Raw genomic sequence first — 18,374 nt, 5'->3', positions numbered from 1 at the left:
GCACAGGTTTTATCAACCTGCAGGCCAGGGAAACATAACTGTGATCACGAAGTACCAAGTTGTTTCAAAGTACACTTCAGGGGAAGAACTACAGAAGTTACAGGACTGAATCCTTAGAAACATATTCATATATTTTGTTCACAGTTCATTAACTAATGTTAACAGACAAAACATTTGATTCAAAGATGTAAATGTTGAAATGAGCATTGACTAAGATTAATAAATGCTGTAACAATGTTAACAAACGAATCCTCAATGTAAAGTGTTACCCAATGAACAATATTTATGAATTAACATTAACATGTTGTTCATTGTAACATCATCCTAGCTAATTCAATTGCAAAGTGTAAACGGGATATCTTTGAACAGTATATTCTGCTTTGTTTGAGTTTTGTTTATACAGTCTTTGGACGGATGGAAATTCTGAACCATTAGTTTGCTGCATGCTGATAAATTATTTTGATTTACAGAGGTCAATTTTATATTTAGCTTCCTTAAATGTCACATAAATAAGCCAACAGCACAACTTCTTCCAAATTTTTTTTTTTTTCCAATAGGGCAAGAAGTTTTTCCTCAACACTTGTCTTGGAAAGCAACAAGGTTACAATAAGTCGAGCCAGCAAATGAACCTTAACGAGAGAACATCGACTTTAATCAGCCAACACACCACCAAGGCATTGAATTGTCTCTTGAAAAGTCTTGAGACATGATTCTGTTTTCAAAAATAAACCACAAAAGCACCCAAAGCACAGCCTGTTTTTACAGATATCAGAAGGGAAACTCTAAAAATAATTCAGTGCTTATGTTATGAGATGATATAGGATAAACATCATTGTCTGAGCTGGTATAAACGAAAGCTTTTATGAAATCTCAGTGTATTTAGTATTTTTTTTAATTCTATTTTAATTTTAATTTTAGTTTAAGTAATTTTATGTACTTTTGTCATTTTTATAATTTTATTAAAATATTTTTTATTTATTTTTCATTTCAGTTTTAGTTGTAATTATTGTAATACATTTTTTTTTTTAAGTTTTTCACCTAATATCTATATTTTATTTTAACTTTATTTCAGCTTTATTACAACTATAAAATACCAGAAAATAATTTGTTTTCATTAACTAAAACACTAATCCATTTGTTCACTCAGTCAGCCAAAACTGGTTATCTGTACTTTAACCAGAAAACAATCACAATCTAGATCTTTGAAAGGACTCACATTTTACTCGATGAGTATCTAGATAAAATGTCACCACCAGAATCAACAACAACTGAAACAAAAACAATTTTTGTGTGTCCATATTTTTATTATGAGTGATGCAAGATCCCACTGGCACACATTTAAACACAGACTCATCTCCTTCCAAGAGCCTGCTTTGGGAAAATCATAGTAGTGTTGAACCAGGACAATAATGCCATTTCTCTCCGGTGAAATGAGGACAGAATGCCCCAAACTCTCAGCTATCTACTCAAGTGTGACTAAAGATTCAATGCACAGAGCCAATGAGAGGATTCATGTTACTCTATAAACACACACACAACATGTTCACTGTCTCACCACATTATTAACAGTAGATCATCACTGCAGTTTAGCTAAACAAACATTTCTATGAAAATCTGTAGTTTTCCACACAATGTAAATGTCATTGTATTTTTTTCATTTTAAACATACACACTTGACAAAGTTTAAATGAACCGTAATAAGATTCTGTAAGAAACATGCAAGCAAGCAATCCTCGTGTCTCTTGCGTGTGCATGTATTGGGACACTTGGAAGGGCCCACATGTGCCATCGTGTGCTCCATGCAGCCCGGAAAAAGCTGATCCAGCTCATTATCTCACCTAGCAGGGAATCGAATAAGCCAAGTCGAGTGTAGAAGCGCACGGATCGAACAAATGACTGCTGATGTTAGGCCACCAAAACCCTCTATAATGAAGTTCTCCATATCATACTCCACAAAAGAGTAACATTACATTTTGGTAGCAGCTTGTTAATCTAAAAAGCAAACTATAAAAGGATATCCAAAATAATTAGACAATATTCAAACTCAAAGCTTGCTGTCAAGTAATTTAAAACTGCAACAGAGCAACAACTTATACAATAGATTTTTACATTTTTTGAAGAGATAAGTGGTGCTTTATTAGGCAAAGCTCACAAACACAATGTTTGGGTATTGAAGTGGTTGCTAGGGTGTTGCTTTACTGTTTTCAAGATGTTCTGTGTGTTTATTAGTGTGTTGCTAGGCTGTTGCTAGAGTGTTTTGGGTCGTTGCTAGGGTGTTGCTAACTTTGGTCCAAGTTCCAATTTCTATGATATTCTAGGGCCAGATTCTTAAGATAGATTCTAAGAAGGATATTCCTAAGTGAAATTCTTAAAACATTCTTAAGAATTTCTCAAATATTTTCTAAAGAACATGCATCTTATTTTTTTCTTAAGTATAAAATGAAATACTTTAGTGTTATATGATTGTATGGTGGTTCTTGTCGAACTCATGCACATAATATTAATTTTATATATATAATATTTAATTTTAATTTTATTTCATTCTATGTACACTGTAAAAAATGATCGGTAAAAGACTGTAAAAATGCATTTAATGTAAATTTACAGATTTTGAAAGTGAAAAAGAACAACTAATTGTAAATTGTATAATTTACAGTGAAAAACCGTAAATTGACATTCCCACAATTCCCTGTGTGACACTTCACATTTGATGTATTTTTGTTGAAATAACTATGTTTCTTCATAGTTTTCTTCGTTTTTTCTAATCAGTTATGTACATTAGGGTTTTATGTTACATTTATTGTTGTTAAATAAATGTTTATTGCATTTTAAAAATTTCATGTGTTACCATGATGGTGTTTAATGTTTGTGTGAATGACACTGTGCAGCTTCTATATATTAATATTAACTTTCTTGTGGAAGAGTTGCTTGTGATGAGCTTTGATTGATCATGTGACTCTCATCACTGCTGTGATTGGTGGTTATCAGTGCATTACAATGGTACAAAACAGATATTAATATTCAATAGGTTGATAAACTCACATTATATCAGATAATAAAATACGGTTTATTACTGTAAATTTTAAGTTAAGTCTGTAAAACCAATAACGTTGCTACCGTATTTTTGACGGTAAAGTTCTGGCAACCACAGCTGCAGTTTTTTTACCATAAAAATCACGGATTATTTTTTTACAGTGTAGCTAATTTTATGCTGTAATGCTGCAACTCAATACATTCATTAAACATATTTCATCTCTGAGGATTTAAGACAAGTCGAAAATTATCCTAGTTTAAAAGGTTATTTACGATGATTTTTAAGAACTTTAATAAAAATAAAAAAATTCTTACGATTTTGAAAAATACAAATAAATAATAATTACAAAAAAAGTATTCTGAAGTTTTTTGGAATACAAATTATTCTTAACCTCTTAACTTAGAATATAAGAAGAAAATAAGAGTTAAGAAGAATGTTATACTTCGTAAAAACTGGCCCTTTGTCTCTAGATATGAAATAAATCATTTCCACCCATTTTGTTGGGCAAAAATGGTCTAATCATTTAGAAAAGTAATAGAATAAAAAACATAATATGAGACAAGATACAGTACATGAAGTTTAATGCTTAAGGTTAGACATTTGAATGAACTCCTAACCATAAAGAAGAGGAAGCATTACTAACTATCATTCCAGTTTAAAGACAGGTTCAACAGGTTCTCATGTGCTGATTAAATATTTGAGTCAGCATTACTATGAACAGCATCAAGTCTGATTTAAAAAGAGATTGTCCACTCATTCCAGAAAAAAAATCTTCAAACAAAGTCAAAGCTGTTGTATAGCAGAGGCTAAAGATAACTAGATCCTAAACAGCTTGTGTTATGGTCTCTCAGGTTTCACAACTGTTCTGTATGTAGACAGTTTATTGTGCGTCTCTCTCTCTCTCTCTCTCTGCGTGTGTGAGAGAGACGAGAGTTCAAGACGAGGCAGATCAAATGTTGAGGCCAGTAAATAAGGACAGTTGTAGTCCTGCTCCATCTGGCGAGTGGGATAAAACAGAGACAGGTGGTGAGGCTCACACGCAACATCACTCCCCATCATAATCAAAGACTTCCAGGAGTATTGCTTTCCAAGCCTGAGTCCAGCCGTAAGTCTGGCTATTAGCAGGTCCTCCCCATTGATCCAGGCCTGTTCGCTCCTCAGCTCCAGACAGATGGTGACCAGGACGCCCTAATCCTGTGCGTCTGTGCCCAGCAGTCAGCACGTTTTCAGATGGCAGAGGATTATGCACTGAAGGGACGACCTGGTGCTGCGCTGTGCTCAGGCAACCTTCCTATTATCTGTCCTGTGCCACTATTGTCCCCAATGGAATTGCAATATTATATGTGTGTGTGTGTGTGTGTGTGTGTGTGTGTGTGTGCGTGTGTGTGCGTGTGTATCTATATCTATATATCTCTATATCTATCTATATCTATATCTATATATATATATCTATATCTATATCTATCTATATATCTATATCTATATCTATATCTATCTATATCTATATATCTATCTATCTATATCTATATCTATATCTATCTATATCTATATCTATATCTATCTATATATCTATATATCTATCTCTATATCTATATATCTATATATCTATCTCTATATCTATATATATATATATATCTATATCTATCTATCTATCTATCTATCTATCTATCTATCTATCTATATCTATATCTATCTATATCTATCTATCTATCTATCTATCTATCTATCTATCTATCTATCTATCTATCTATATACATACACACACACACACACACAAGTACCGGTTAAAAGTTTGGAAACAAACGTTACTATTTTTTATGTTTTTGTGTTTCAAATGTTTCAAAAATACAGAAAAAAACAGTGATATTGTGAAATATTATTAAAATAATGGTTTTCTATTTTAATATACTTTAAAATATAATTTATTGTGATGCAAAGCTGAATTTTGAGCATCATTAATCCCTCAGAAATCTAAAATTCTAATATTATACTCAGTTATTATCACTGTTCAAAACAGTTACCGGTAATATCTTCTTTTTTTTTTTGGAGCCTGTGATACTTTTTTCAGGATTCACTGATGAATAAAAAGTTAAAAAGAACAGCATTTATTCAAAATAGTAAAGATTTATATTGTTAGAAAATATTTCTTTTTATCAATTCAACACATCCTTGCAGAATAAAAGTATTAATTTCAATATGTATATTTAAATGTTCCTTTAAGTTTGCTATGGTAGCCTTTTACATCAGATATAGCTTTTTTTATGTCCAGTTTAATTCACAACTCATGAAGATAAGTGTTGGTAAAAAAAATAAAAAAATCACCTTCTAGGGTCACAGATGGCAACATTTCTTCATTAAAGTGACCATGATCACTAACAACCTTGAGGAAGAGACCATTAGTAAAGCGATCATTCAACTCAGGGGTGCCCAATCCTGCTCCTGCCGATCGACTGTCCTGCACAGTTCATCTCCAACCCCAATCAAACACACCTGCCTTTAATTTTCAAGTGATCCTGAAGACCTTAATTGGTTGCTTCAGGTGTGTTTGATTAGGGTTGGAGATGAACTGAGCAGGACAGTCGATCGGCAGGAGCAGGATTGGGCACCCCTGATTCAACTGCTTACTTTTGTATAGCATTCCCTTTCCGCAGTGACCTTCAAGGGAGTTAAACTGATGGCTAGAGAGAGAATGCGTTGACTTTGTGTGTTTTGCATGTGATGCTTGTATTTGTATGCAAATATATGATCTCTAATGACTTACAGCAGTATGGCAAAGAAAATGTGACATCAAAATTCAGTTCGACTGGATTCAGTTCTCATTCACTTACACTTTCACAAGTAGCCAACAGCGTGTTTGTCCACAAAGGCTTTTTCAAGTACATGACAGCAGACTCAGAGTAAAACTGATACTTTTAATCTATCCTAACATTATCTCCAGCGCGAATGGCTTCTACTTGTTTTGTATTCCCGGGGGTGTCTTTAGATTGCGGCTCTCCTCTCAGAGTGTGAGATGTCATTAGAGAGTGTGTGTGGAGCCGGAGAGCCTCACGAGCGCTGAATACTGCAATGCAGCAGAGAGAACGACCACACACACCACAGCAACGCTGCTAAACTAACCTCTTCTCTTAAAACGTTCCTTTATTTTTTCACTCAGCCCATGTCACCCCTTCCTTCCTTCCTTGCATCCGTCATCCTCTTTTCTTTCGTTTCCCCTCATCGCGTTGGTCCGTTCAGCTCTACTGACCCACTTTACCGCAGAGCACAAGGGCGAGAGACTATGACACACATTTTCATGCATCTATGATTAACACAGAAGGCCGTTTATTCATTATGCTCATATCTATTCTACAGTGACCGCCGCATTACACCAGAACTCATTCATCATTCAAACACTCAAATACAGTTCGCTGAAGTTCCTGCCTGCAGAAATGGATAACTTGGCCCAGGGTGAACTATTATTATAAATGACCTTGTAAGATTTGCAATAAATTGATCAGTTTACTTCAGTACGTGTGTTCCATACATAAACATGATTCTAATCTCATTTGTTTGTTTTTTTGGTTGTGCCTGTGATTACACAGTATTTAAACCTATACTGAGAGACTTCAACTTGTGGTAAAACACAACAGGTGCAAGCATAACTTCCTCTGGATCTCCAAGAAAAATGTTGAGAAATGAAAAAGACGTGTCAGTTAGCTTGCATTGTCTGCTTCTGGTTTTTCCTGTTTTTCCTGGTTTTGTGGAAGAGTCCATCCTGAAGCACACATACACAACTCACCCCTCAGAATAACACTGACATTACTGTTCAACAATACCTAATATGGAGTTTTGCAGCATTTCGCTTCAAGACAAAGAGTAAAAACATTGTAAGAATCATGACAGTGTGTTTAAATAGGCTCATGGAATGATTCTCTAAATGTGTGTGTGTGTACATGTGTGTGCGTGTGTTTTGTTTTTCTATCCCGATGGGGACTTCAACCCGAATGCACACTGACTCATGGGGACGTGTCACTGTGGGGACCTAAATTGAGGTCCCCATGAGGAAACAAGCTTATCATAATAAGTTTTTGTGGGAATGCAAAAATGCAGAAAGTTTTGTGTGATGGGTAGGTTTAGGGGTCGGGTTAGTGTAAGGGGACAGAATATACAGGTTGTACAGTATAAAAAACCATTAGCCTATGTCTATGGAGAGTCCCCACAAAGAAAGCAAACCAGACATGTGTGTAGTCCAGGTAAACCCTACATTATGGGGACAAAATGTTGGAAAAAAAAGCTGGCAATATCCAAAATCCTTGTCCTTGTGGGGAAATTTTGGGGAAATGTGGGGGAAATGGCTTATAAATCACACTAAGTGATTTTTTTTGTCGTTGAAAATGTAAAAATGCAGAAAGTTTTCTGTGATGGATAGGTTTAGGGGTAGGGGTAGGGTTAGGGGATAGGATATACAGTTTGTACAGTATGAATAAAATATTGTCTATCATTAGAAAGTCCCCATAAAACATGGAAACCCAACATTCATAGCAAAACAAATCACTGACGAGTGGTCCATTCCCAACAAGAGAGAAACAAATATTCATAATATTATATAATAAAAATTGTTATTAAATTAAATTCACCCCTGATGGCAATCATGGCATTAATAAATAACCAAACTTATTGGCACCAAATATGGTTCTGCACAAGTGACCCAAATCTTATATCATACTGGCCAGTAAGTTTCCAACATTTGTTAAAAATAAAAATAAAAATCTGCATATTACCAGCAGTGTGAATATCCCGAGATCATTCAGATGGAACCAAAATATTCTTAACAAACTAGTCCTTGGACAAATGTGCTCATTTAGGTAAGATTCATGAAACCAGGACAGCTCCCTGAAGAAACCTTCATCTTTAATTAATATGGTAGAGAGTCCAGATGGAGTTAACTGCTCTTTCAGACCTGAAAATACATTCAAATTTCACCATCGAGTCACTCTAATATTAATAATCTCAGATGCTTTATTAAATGCACTTTGACCACCTTATAGGCAGATGACATTCGAGGTCATGGTTAAATCAGAACAACACACCCCTGGGGAATATCTGCTGCTGACAGTTTGTGAAGGACTGTAACTAACAATGCAGACTTGGTTACATTTTATTTACAGGAGCTACTTATGTGCACACGCACTCGACTGAACTACAGCACCATAAAACTCAACCTCGGATAACATCACATTTGTTTCCAGCAACGGCACAGTCTTCACACAATAAAAAAGCATTTCATGTCCCTCCTAGAGAACCAGCTTGGTATCTAATATACATGTGGGGTCTGTTTATCTGTGACAGCTGCATAAGCCTGCGCTAATTTTCCAACCTATAGCAAGCCAAGACATCTGCACCAAATGCTCGCTTGGCTCAAATCAAACTGCTGACCTAGCATAGGGTGGAGTTTGCTATGGGAGCTGTGTGAGCCTTAAAAATAAGAAGAGCGCTCCTAGTTTCCTATACTGCAGTCAACGGATTGCAGATAGCAGTACAGTTTGTTCAATATGTCACACACTGTCTTAAGGTTCTAGCCAGGTCACGTCTAATTTTTCATAAGCCATGGTTTTTTTTTTTTAAACATGCATTTTTTTATGTTTCATCAGCAGAGCGATCAACACAATCATATTGAATGGATTGCACTTCTATCCCTGACAGCCTTGTTTTCCAATAAGGAGATGGAAAATTCTAGGGTTGGCCACCAAACAAAGCTCGAGAGGCAAAATATGAAATCAAAATGAACAGTATTACCGTTCTTAATACATGTTCCTGTTCCTGGGCAGACTAAGACACTCTATGAAGTGATTTAAACACAACAATCTATGAAGAAAACAATTGATTGTGGTGTTCTAGCTACTAAGTGAATCAATCACTACTGCCACACATATTTATAAATATTGGTATTATAAATATATACTACTGGTCAAAAGTTTGGGATCTGTAAGAATTTTGTATTTATTTTATTATTCTAATATGCTGATTTGGTACCCTGGTAATCCAGAGTTCTTGCGAGAGCACAAGTTGAATTTGCTCAGCGAGTTTACTCTGGTGTCTAGTAATGATGCTCATTAAATATGCCCCTCGATCTGAGCTGCACCAATCACATCGGGTTATCTGATATAGGCGGGCCAGAGGCGAGCTAAACAGATGACGACAGCGCTGTGACGACGAAGTCATTAGTAAACATTGCAAGATGACTATGGATGAATACCAGTTGTTTGAAACGGCTTTGGCCGCTACAATGAACGAGTTAGACTTGGCTTTTTATCTAAAACAGGAACAGAAGACGCCGCTCGAATCGTTCCTTTGCAAGAAGGACGTTTTTCCTGTTTTGCTGACCGGATACGGTAAGAGTATAATCTACCAGTTAGCTCCGCTGGTAGCTAAGCGTAGCATATGGGGTTTATTGTTGTGATTGGTCGTAGTGTTATCCAATTGCGTGCAGTGAGATTTTCAAATGCATGCTTGGTGCCGCCCCTCAAGCTGGCTGATTTTCATTAGTCGACGCCAGACCATTAATCTTTCAGATTTAGGTCTGGATTTCCAAGCTACTGATTTGGTGCTCTGGAAAAAAAATCTTAATATTATCATCAATGTTGAAAACAGTTGTACAGCTCATTTTTGTGGAAACCGTGATGTATGTTTTCCAGGAGTCTTTGATGAATAAAAAGTTTGAGAATAAAAATCACTTTTTATCACTTTTGATTTTACATTCTTTCATAATATAAAATCTTACTAGTGTATGTATGCACATATACGGTATATTGATTACTTAATTTCCAAACTTTTCCTCCCCATTAGAAGAGTGACAAGTTATTGTAACAGAGTTAGGAATTTAGTTCAGAGCACTAGAGCTTAACGAGTTAATCAGATTACAAGCACCATGTGATGGAAGAGGAAGGTTTTTCTTCTTTATATACTATACATAGGCAGCATTGCTGGAGTACCACTGACTAAAGCTTGGTAGAGTAACGCTTTGGAACTAGGGCTTCTCGATTATGGCAAAAATCATAATCACGATTATAGGTAGATCAAAGTCTTATTTCAAGATATGAGTAATTTTAAATGTCAGTGAAATTTCACAATTATCGATACTTTAGCAAAAACTAATGCTAGGTTAATTTTAGTAAGAAACAGGTCCTCAAAATAAATACATAAGACCAGTCAGCAATACAATAAGAACAAAGAAACTAATTGCAAACAAAACTGACAAATAAATACAACAGATCAAAAGTATAAATTAAATAAACAGTGTTTTAAAGGTGCTGTATGGAACTTTTTCACTCTACTAAAGCATAAAAATACCATAATATGTTTGCAGATATTTAGGAAACATGCTAAGTTCACATACTCTTCTACAGCCAGTTATTTTACACGTTCCGTGTTGTCAGTCGGGTTTTGTTTTGGTCTGTGTGATCTCGCCCACTGGCCAGTTCACCTAATAGTATTTCGACACCCCGGGATGCCAGTTAGCAGGAAACAGCGTATTGCAGCCAGCAAACAAACTGGGTCAGAGATTGCAGATTCCACACAACCTAAAAAGCCTCGGTATATAGATGGGCTAAATGGAAAAAATATCATATCACGATCTTTTTCAGGAAATTCACGATTCATGATTTTATCACAATTCTTTTTCCATGTTGGTTTTACTATTTTGCAAGTGACTGAGCATTACAGCCAAACTAATGTCCCTATTTTAAAAACAAAGCATTAGGTAACAAAATATATATATAAAAAAAGAATGGCAGACATTTGGCCAAAGTGGCGAAGATTACAATCTTTGTCATTATTTTCTTTGTTATAAAAAAATTAAGAACAAAGTTACACATTACACATACACAACTTACTATACAAATGAAATAAACAGTGCTTTATTTTTTTCAGCTACAGTAAGTGTATTTAAAGGGGAACTATGCAGTTTTTGTTTTTTAGCTTAATTTACTTGAACTGAACAGCTTCGGAGTCATTGGAATGGTTATATGACTTTTTTTCCGGGTTGAATGATGGCCGTCTCACTTCCCTCTAGCGCCTGTGAGCGGAAAAAACACCCTTGCAACTTTGGGCAACTTCTCTTCCGAAGCTGTAGGGGGAGCTCTATAGAGAAACCCGCGAGCAAAAAGCGAAACTGCCAAAACTGCATAGCGCAGTAGCATTAAAGAAAGTAATTCAATCAACAAATATGAAAATAAAACGCAACATTCTTATTAAAGCTACTATTAAAGTTCTCAGTCAAGAGCAGTGAGTGATTTCCTCTTTGTGTTTTGTTGTTTTAACATTAAAGGGATAGTTCTCCCAAAACCTAAAATTCATCATTTACTCTCTCAAGTTGTTTTAAACCCGAATAAGTTTCTTTCTTCTGTTGAAAATAAAAGTTATTTGGAAGAATGTGGGTAACCAAACAGTTGATGTACCTCAGTGACTTCCATAGTATATTTCTTTCCTACTATGGAAGTCAATGGGGACCAGCAACTGTTTGGTTAGCCACATTCTTCAAAATATCTTCTTTTGTGTTCAGCACAAGAAAGAAATTAATACAGGTTTGGAACAACATTAGAGTGAGTAAATTATGACAGAATTTTAATTTTTGGGTGAACTATCCCATTAAGGACAAGCGACAGCATGTTTACTATTAGGCTACTGTCTCTTTAAGACCTGCACGCGACGCGTCTAATATACACTCATTTGACAAGCAGATTTTCTCTCATTTTTCTCTGTTTGCTTTCACTTTAGACATAACCAACTTTGTTTGTAAACCTTGTGTGTATTTGACTGTATTATCGCAATAAGACTCGAAAGATGACTTAGTCCAGTAATCAGGCGCTGTTAGATAGGCTTTTAGTGCCTGTGCGCTTATGGTGTACGCGCTCAGAAAAGCGCACGTTAGAACAGCGCATCAGCACGTGAATGACATGTTTAACCGGCAAGGCTTTAAAGCACATGCAAATAATGAACTTTTGTGAACTGCAGTGTCCCGTTCCTCTGCGTTAACATCTGATGTGAATGTATGTCACGTTGTACAGTATGTTGAGACAGAGGGACCAGAACTGCAACTGATAGAATGCACGATACTACGATATTTCTTCAAAAGCAGATCGTGGAGACATTTTAATCGTCCACGATAAAAAAATCGTGATATCGCACACCCCTACCTCAGTATCATCTAAAAATCTCTATAACGAGAGTATATTAAAACGCGGATAAATCAACTTGTCAACTTATAGTGTGTAAGTCTACTCGGCAACAAATTGCGCTCAACCTTAAACTGGCGACCCACATGAGTGTCGAGTCTGAGGAGGAGGGGACTAGGGGAAACAACGATTTCCGATATTTTAAATTTGGACTGCAGTACCTATTTCGACCACTAGCTGTCATTCTTACAGACTGCCCCTTTAAGTTTTTCAGGAAGATGTAGGTAATCAGGAACAGTGGTAATCACATAAGTAATAGCCTACAACAACAAAAAATGAATAATCAAATGTGAAATAACACTGCATAGTCTTACTGTACACATCAAATATTGATTAATCCTTATTAAAGCTAAGTTATTCAGTCAAGATCAGTAAATGATCTTCAATTGTTGTTTGATTAACATTAACGACAGACTGCAGCAGGAATATTATGCTGCTGTCACTTTAAAAGCTATGCATGGATCCAATATATTGTTACACACGTGTTTCTTCCTCAACTGTGTACGTTTACTTAAAGGGATACTCCACTTTTTTTTGGAAATAGGCTCATTTTACAACTCCCCCAGAGTTAAACAGTTGAGTTTTACCGTTTTCGAATCCATTCAGCCGAACTCCGGGTCTGGCGGTACTACTTTTAGCATAGCTTAGCATAGATCATTGAATCGGACAAGACCATTAGCATCTCTCTCAAAAAAATGACCAAAGAGTTTTATTTAAAACTTGATTCTTCTGTAGTTACATCGTGTACTAAGACCGACGGTAAATGAAAAGTTGCGATTTTCTTGGCTGATATGGCTAGGAACTATACTATCATTCCTGCGTAATAATCAAGAAACTTTGCTGCCGTACCATGAGTGCAGCAGGCGTAATGATATGACGCAGTGCCTGAAAATAGTCCCCAGCTCAGTAACTTCGAACGTGACCGGGACTAAGTTTGTCTAACCTATTAGACCTATTTTCAGGCGCTGCGTCATATCATTACGCCTGCTTCACTCATGGTACGGCAGCAAAGTTTCTTGATTATTACGCAGGAATAAGAGTATAGTTCCTAGCCATATCAGCCTAGAAAATCGCAACTTTACATTTTCCGTCGGTCTTAGTACACGATGTAACTACAGAAGAGTCAAGTTTTAAATAGGAAAAATATCTAAACTCTTTGGTCATTTTTTTGAGAGAGATGCTAATGGTCTTGTTCGATTCAATGATCTATGCTAAGCTATGCTAAAAGTGGTACCGCCAGACCCGGAGATCGGCTGAATGGATTCGAAAACGGTAAAACTCAACTGTTTAACTCTGGGGGAGTTGTAAAATGAGCCTATTTCCAAAAAAAGTGGAGTATCCCTTTAAGACATAACCCATCGTGTTTATGAATACTCTCCAAAAAGGCATTTTGACATTTTTCTGTGTACGCGTTTAGGCGCGTATCCGAAGCCCATTTGCTTATCCGCGTTTGGCTCCGACTCGGAGTGCGCACACAGAAAGCCAGCTGGGAAACAGTATCTCTTTTGCTGCTTCATGAGCTTTTAATAACACTATCTAATAGCAAACACATCCCACAGTTTATCAACAGCGAACTGCATTTTACAACACTCACTTATTTTGCTGATTTGGAACTGTAATCCATTCCATTTAATCTGTGAAAAGTTAAATAAATAATAGTCTTTCTAAAGAAAATGTTTAATATCGGTTTCATCAGATTGTCTTGATAATGTGTTCTGCCTTTGATGACTTTACAAAAAATACTCTAGAACTGTACAGTGATGATATCAAGAGATAACTGTATGATAAGCCTTATCCATACACCATGGCATTAACATGACGCTCCAAGGTATTTTTAAACAATACTGTTGTATTTCTATGGTACAAAAAATGTGAGTGGAACACTTGTAAGAACGTGGAAGAATGTAAATCACAAGGCCAGGTGCACAAGATAAATAAATAAAAAATGCCAAAGAAATTATTTTTGGCCACTGCTCTAATTCAATCCATTTGGATGGCAAAAATATCCTAAAATCAAGCTGCATTCATAATTTGGAGAGAGAACCGAGCACCTACAGGATGTTTTGAGAGCTGAATTGTTTCTGTAAAATGCTAGACTAGCCCTCAGTAGGTTATAGGCCCTGTCTGAAGCACAACCTCAAAATCCTCTTTCAGATCCAGAACTTCCTGTTTGTACCACACCTAATTTCCCTCTGAGAACACTCATTTGTTATCAGACTGTTATCTCTCTCCTTTTCCTCTCTGTAGTCTCTTGTTCGCCAATAGGAAAATCCTCCATCTGTCTTCTTGAACGAAGATATTCACACGACTCTGTCTTTAGCAATGTGCTACAAATCGAACCAACTTTATGTGACTACCTCCAAGGTGAGATCTGACTCACAGACAGTCATAGATCAATATTCCATTGACAACATTCACATAGTCTTGTTCTTTAAGTGTGCGTCACATAAAACTGCAAAAAACGTCTATCGTATAAAACTGAGTTACTCACCCGGCTGGGTAGGCAACCAGTCCTGAGTGTGGATCACACGCCAAAGCACGACTCCCAGCGGAAGTGATTCCCAGAACTTTCTCCAACGTCACCTGTGGAATTATATGGAAAATGAGAAATAACAAAAGTTATGATGTGCATTACAAGATCCTTAAAGTTACAAGGAGTATTTAAATGTCACGCATTGTGAAATAATAACCCAATAATAATAACCCAATCTCACGGGAAACCGTAACTATTTTACGAGGTGGCGATTTCATATGAATTCTTATCATGCGAGTTGTACTTTACTTTATTTGTTTACAGGGACATTAATAAACAGATGCAAATGTGACAGAATTAAACAAAAAGGCTATTTTTCATCAGACCCTTGACAGAATGTTAAAAAGAAAAGAGAAATACTAACAGAAACTAACATGCGGTTTTACTAACAGAAAATTGTCTAAACAACGTACGAAAATGTATTATTATTATAAAAAAATTAAGCATGAAGTTCCCCTAACCCCACCACTAAACACACGAATGAAAGTACAAATTCAAACAAATTAGCCATCAATTCGCCAAAACATAAAATAGCTACGAATCGCCATTGTGTTGAATAAAATTCTATCATTATTTTATATCATTATTTGAATGATGAACTATAGCCTACGGCCCTACGCTATATAAAAATTTTACTAAATTGAACATCTAAACAAAGGACAAATCACAAATATATGATGACACCAAAAATTGCAAGACAAACTCAATTCTGGTTTAAGCAAAATGTCAGTTAAAATTACATAACTTTTCCATAATTAGATTACAACAACATTCAGAGTCAATGACTGACTGCAAATAAATGATGTGATTATACTATAGACATCATATCTATTTAGCCAGTAAAAGATTAGTTGGAAAATTACAGCAACAAATTTACTTGACCACTTATTCAAATTGTTTCAAAATGCAAGACTTTGTTTAAAGAACGGTAGAGACTTTAAATGCGTACAGAATGAGTCTACTAATTATTGCCCCAAAGTGGTGTTGTCATCTTAAAAAAAACAAAATTATGAGCTAGAAATTTTCCATTAGACTTTTGTTAAAGGGACAGTTCACCCAAAAATGAAAATTCTGTCATCATTTACTCACCACCAAGTTGTTCCAAACCTGTGTGAATGTCTTTCTTCTGCTAAACACATTCTTCACAATATCTTCTCTTGTGTTCAACAGAAGAAAGAAATTCATACAGGTTTGGAAGAACTTGGTGGTGAGTAAATAATGACAGAATTTTCATTTTTGGGTGAATATCCCTTATATATGAACTACATAAACTCAAGGCAAAACATTGATTGAGGCAAAACAACAAATTCAAATATAAAATTCACAAATCTACAAACAGTAAACAGGCCATGTATCGTTTCAATAGCATTTCCATTACAGCGTCCATTACAACTGCATACGCACTGATAATAACATGCTTAAAATGCCAAAATTTGGTGAAACGGCCTGCAATTACACAAAGTTGTTGTTTTATAACTAAAGATTGCATAACATCTGTACAGGATGAACACATAATAGTGTCATTCTAACAAAAATAAAGGTATGCACATGCACTAGGTGTAATATATAAATTCGCTTACTGAACATCTGCACCTGTCTGTTCAACATCTGAAACCTTTATTCAATGCATTAAAACCTCTTCCAGACCACCTCTTCAAAGCAAGCATGGTCACATCCCAGCAGAGAACACTCTCTCACATCAATCACATGCCACTTTAAGTACAGGTCAATGGAGAAATGAGAGGAGCAACACCTGGTTTATGAAGTAGTCTCCTCTAATTCTGCCATCTTAGACCATTTCACCACTATATGGGCTGTCTTTCCATTTATTGCAGTTTTATCCTTCAAAAATGCAGGTTTCAAAAAGTCTACAAGCCAAAGCTGAAGATGCTACGTATACATTTATTATCCTACTGTAAGCTGAACGTTGCCCCAATGTACAACCACAATTTGTGCTGAACATGCCGATATACAAAGCACTGTAATTGAGGTTGCTGCTTTGATTTATCATCTTTCCAAAGATGTTTTGACAGACCTCTATATATCCACTGTATATTAGTGCCTAGAGTGCTGGAACAACAGAAAAATAACTATTTTCAAATGCATGCGGTTTTTAAGCCATTCCTCATTCAGCATCTCTCATGGGAATTTCTGGAGCAACGGCTGTATCATGCACTTTTCCAGAAACTTTTTTTTTTTGCAATCGCTGTATGTCGAATCCTCAGAGAAAGGCAAAGACCTTGAGCCAGGAGTCAATGAACTGCACAGCACCTGGAGGAATGGCTTTGATTTCGATGCAGCGTGTAAACCTTAGAAAACCGAACCCAGTGTAAGAGCTGAACTGATGGTCTTACAAAAAGCTCAGATCTCTTTGTTTGGCTCCAGAGATTCCTCTGACACCAGAGATTCCTCAACTGCTTTAGGCAGAGAGAGAGAGAGAGACATCTGCTCTTTTATACAGAACAAAGGCACCTTGACAGAGTCTTTTGCATAACACTTAAATGGTAGCATGTACAAGATATTGTCTCTGGAGCAGTGATAATCACACACTCTGATAGTACCACAATTGTGCTTTTTTTTTTTTAATGATGAATTGCATGTTTAATGCATGAAATGGATGTAGTTGGGGCCCATTATTTGCAAAAAGATGTCTTTGATCAATGCAATATTAAACTAGTCTTTATAATATTGCAGTGCTTTGCAAACATTCAGTAACATAAATGTTTCAAATTGCTTCTTATATTCTGGTCCTACAATAAGCCATGGGTGTCTCCATTGTAAGAGTATGCGATTTTTTTTTTAAGAGGAGGTAAAATCTCCTCCACAAACCACACAGTCTGAGGTATCGTTCAATTCTGTAGCACAAACAGTGAAGTTTAATATGTTAGTTATGGGCATAACTCTAAAGTTGAGCAATAATACTACCTCAGACAACACTATGAACACCAAAATACAGACTAGTGGAACATTCCATATAGATATGGATTTGGTTACTGAACATGTGGTAGTGCGAACAACAGTGTGTAATTTATGAGCAACAAATCATATGCAGCTTAGGTCTCAGAGTTATTTAAGGCATTCATCTCAGTTGCAAAACGGTCTCAACAATCACACAGTCACAGGGACTCCTGTGTACGAAAGGGAAGTACAGTCAGTCACCCAAGGGTCTGCAGCAGTAAACAGGCAATCTGAATGGAATGCAACAGTCAGGGATGATTGCTGTGATTCAAAAAATAGTTACAGTTACAATAACAAGAGCAACAGATTTACAGCAGAACTACACAGGCCACAAATATCAATACTGCTCTAAATAAGGATGAATGCTAAACGAATCAGAAATGTATCTTATGCATTCCAAACTTGTATGTAAGAGATGCATACATACATACAAGTGTTTTGTTTGAAACAAAGACATTATTATATAATATAATTATTTAAAAAACTGAAAAAAGCACCAAATATTAGGCTATATTATAAACTGACTGTTTAAAATCGGAATGATTAATATCCTAATGCACGTTTGTGCAATATTGCCAATGCTTTAAATTGATTTAGTGCAATTTATTATAATATATTATTGTGCATTATATTTTCC

At 35.9% G+C, this 18,374-nt stretch overlaps 1 protein-coding gene across 4 annotated transcripts in view; it reads right to left on the bottom strand.

The window, feature by feature from the left end:
• The window catches only part of mapkbp1 (mitogen-activated protein kinase binding protein 1), a 57,612-nt gene that overhangs the window by 38,510 nt on the left and 728 nt on the right, over window positions 1-18,374 (bottom strand). For all 4 annotated transcript variants that reach the window (XM_084393081.1, XM_084393083.1, XM_084393082.1 and 1 more), the window contains exon 2: window positions 14,738-14,829. In XM_084393081.1, the coding sequence (XP_084249207.1) occupies window positions 14,738-14,829 (92 nt within the window). The remainder of the gene's footprint in view (window positions 1-14,737; window positions 14,830-18,374) is intronic.

The sequence above is a fragment of the Rutilus rutilus genome (genome assembly GCF_951802725.1).
Source record: "Rutilus rutilus genome assembly, chromosome: 21".
Lineage (NCBI taxonomy): Eukaryota > Metazoa > Chordata > Actinopteri > Cypriniformes > Leuciscidae > Rutilus > Rutilus rutilus.
This window is presented reverse-complemented; position numbering and strand designations above follow the sequence as displayed.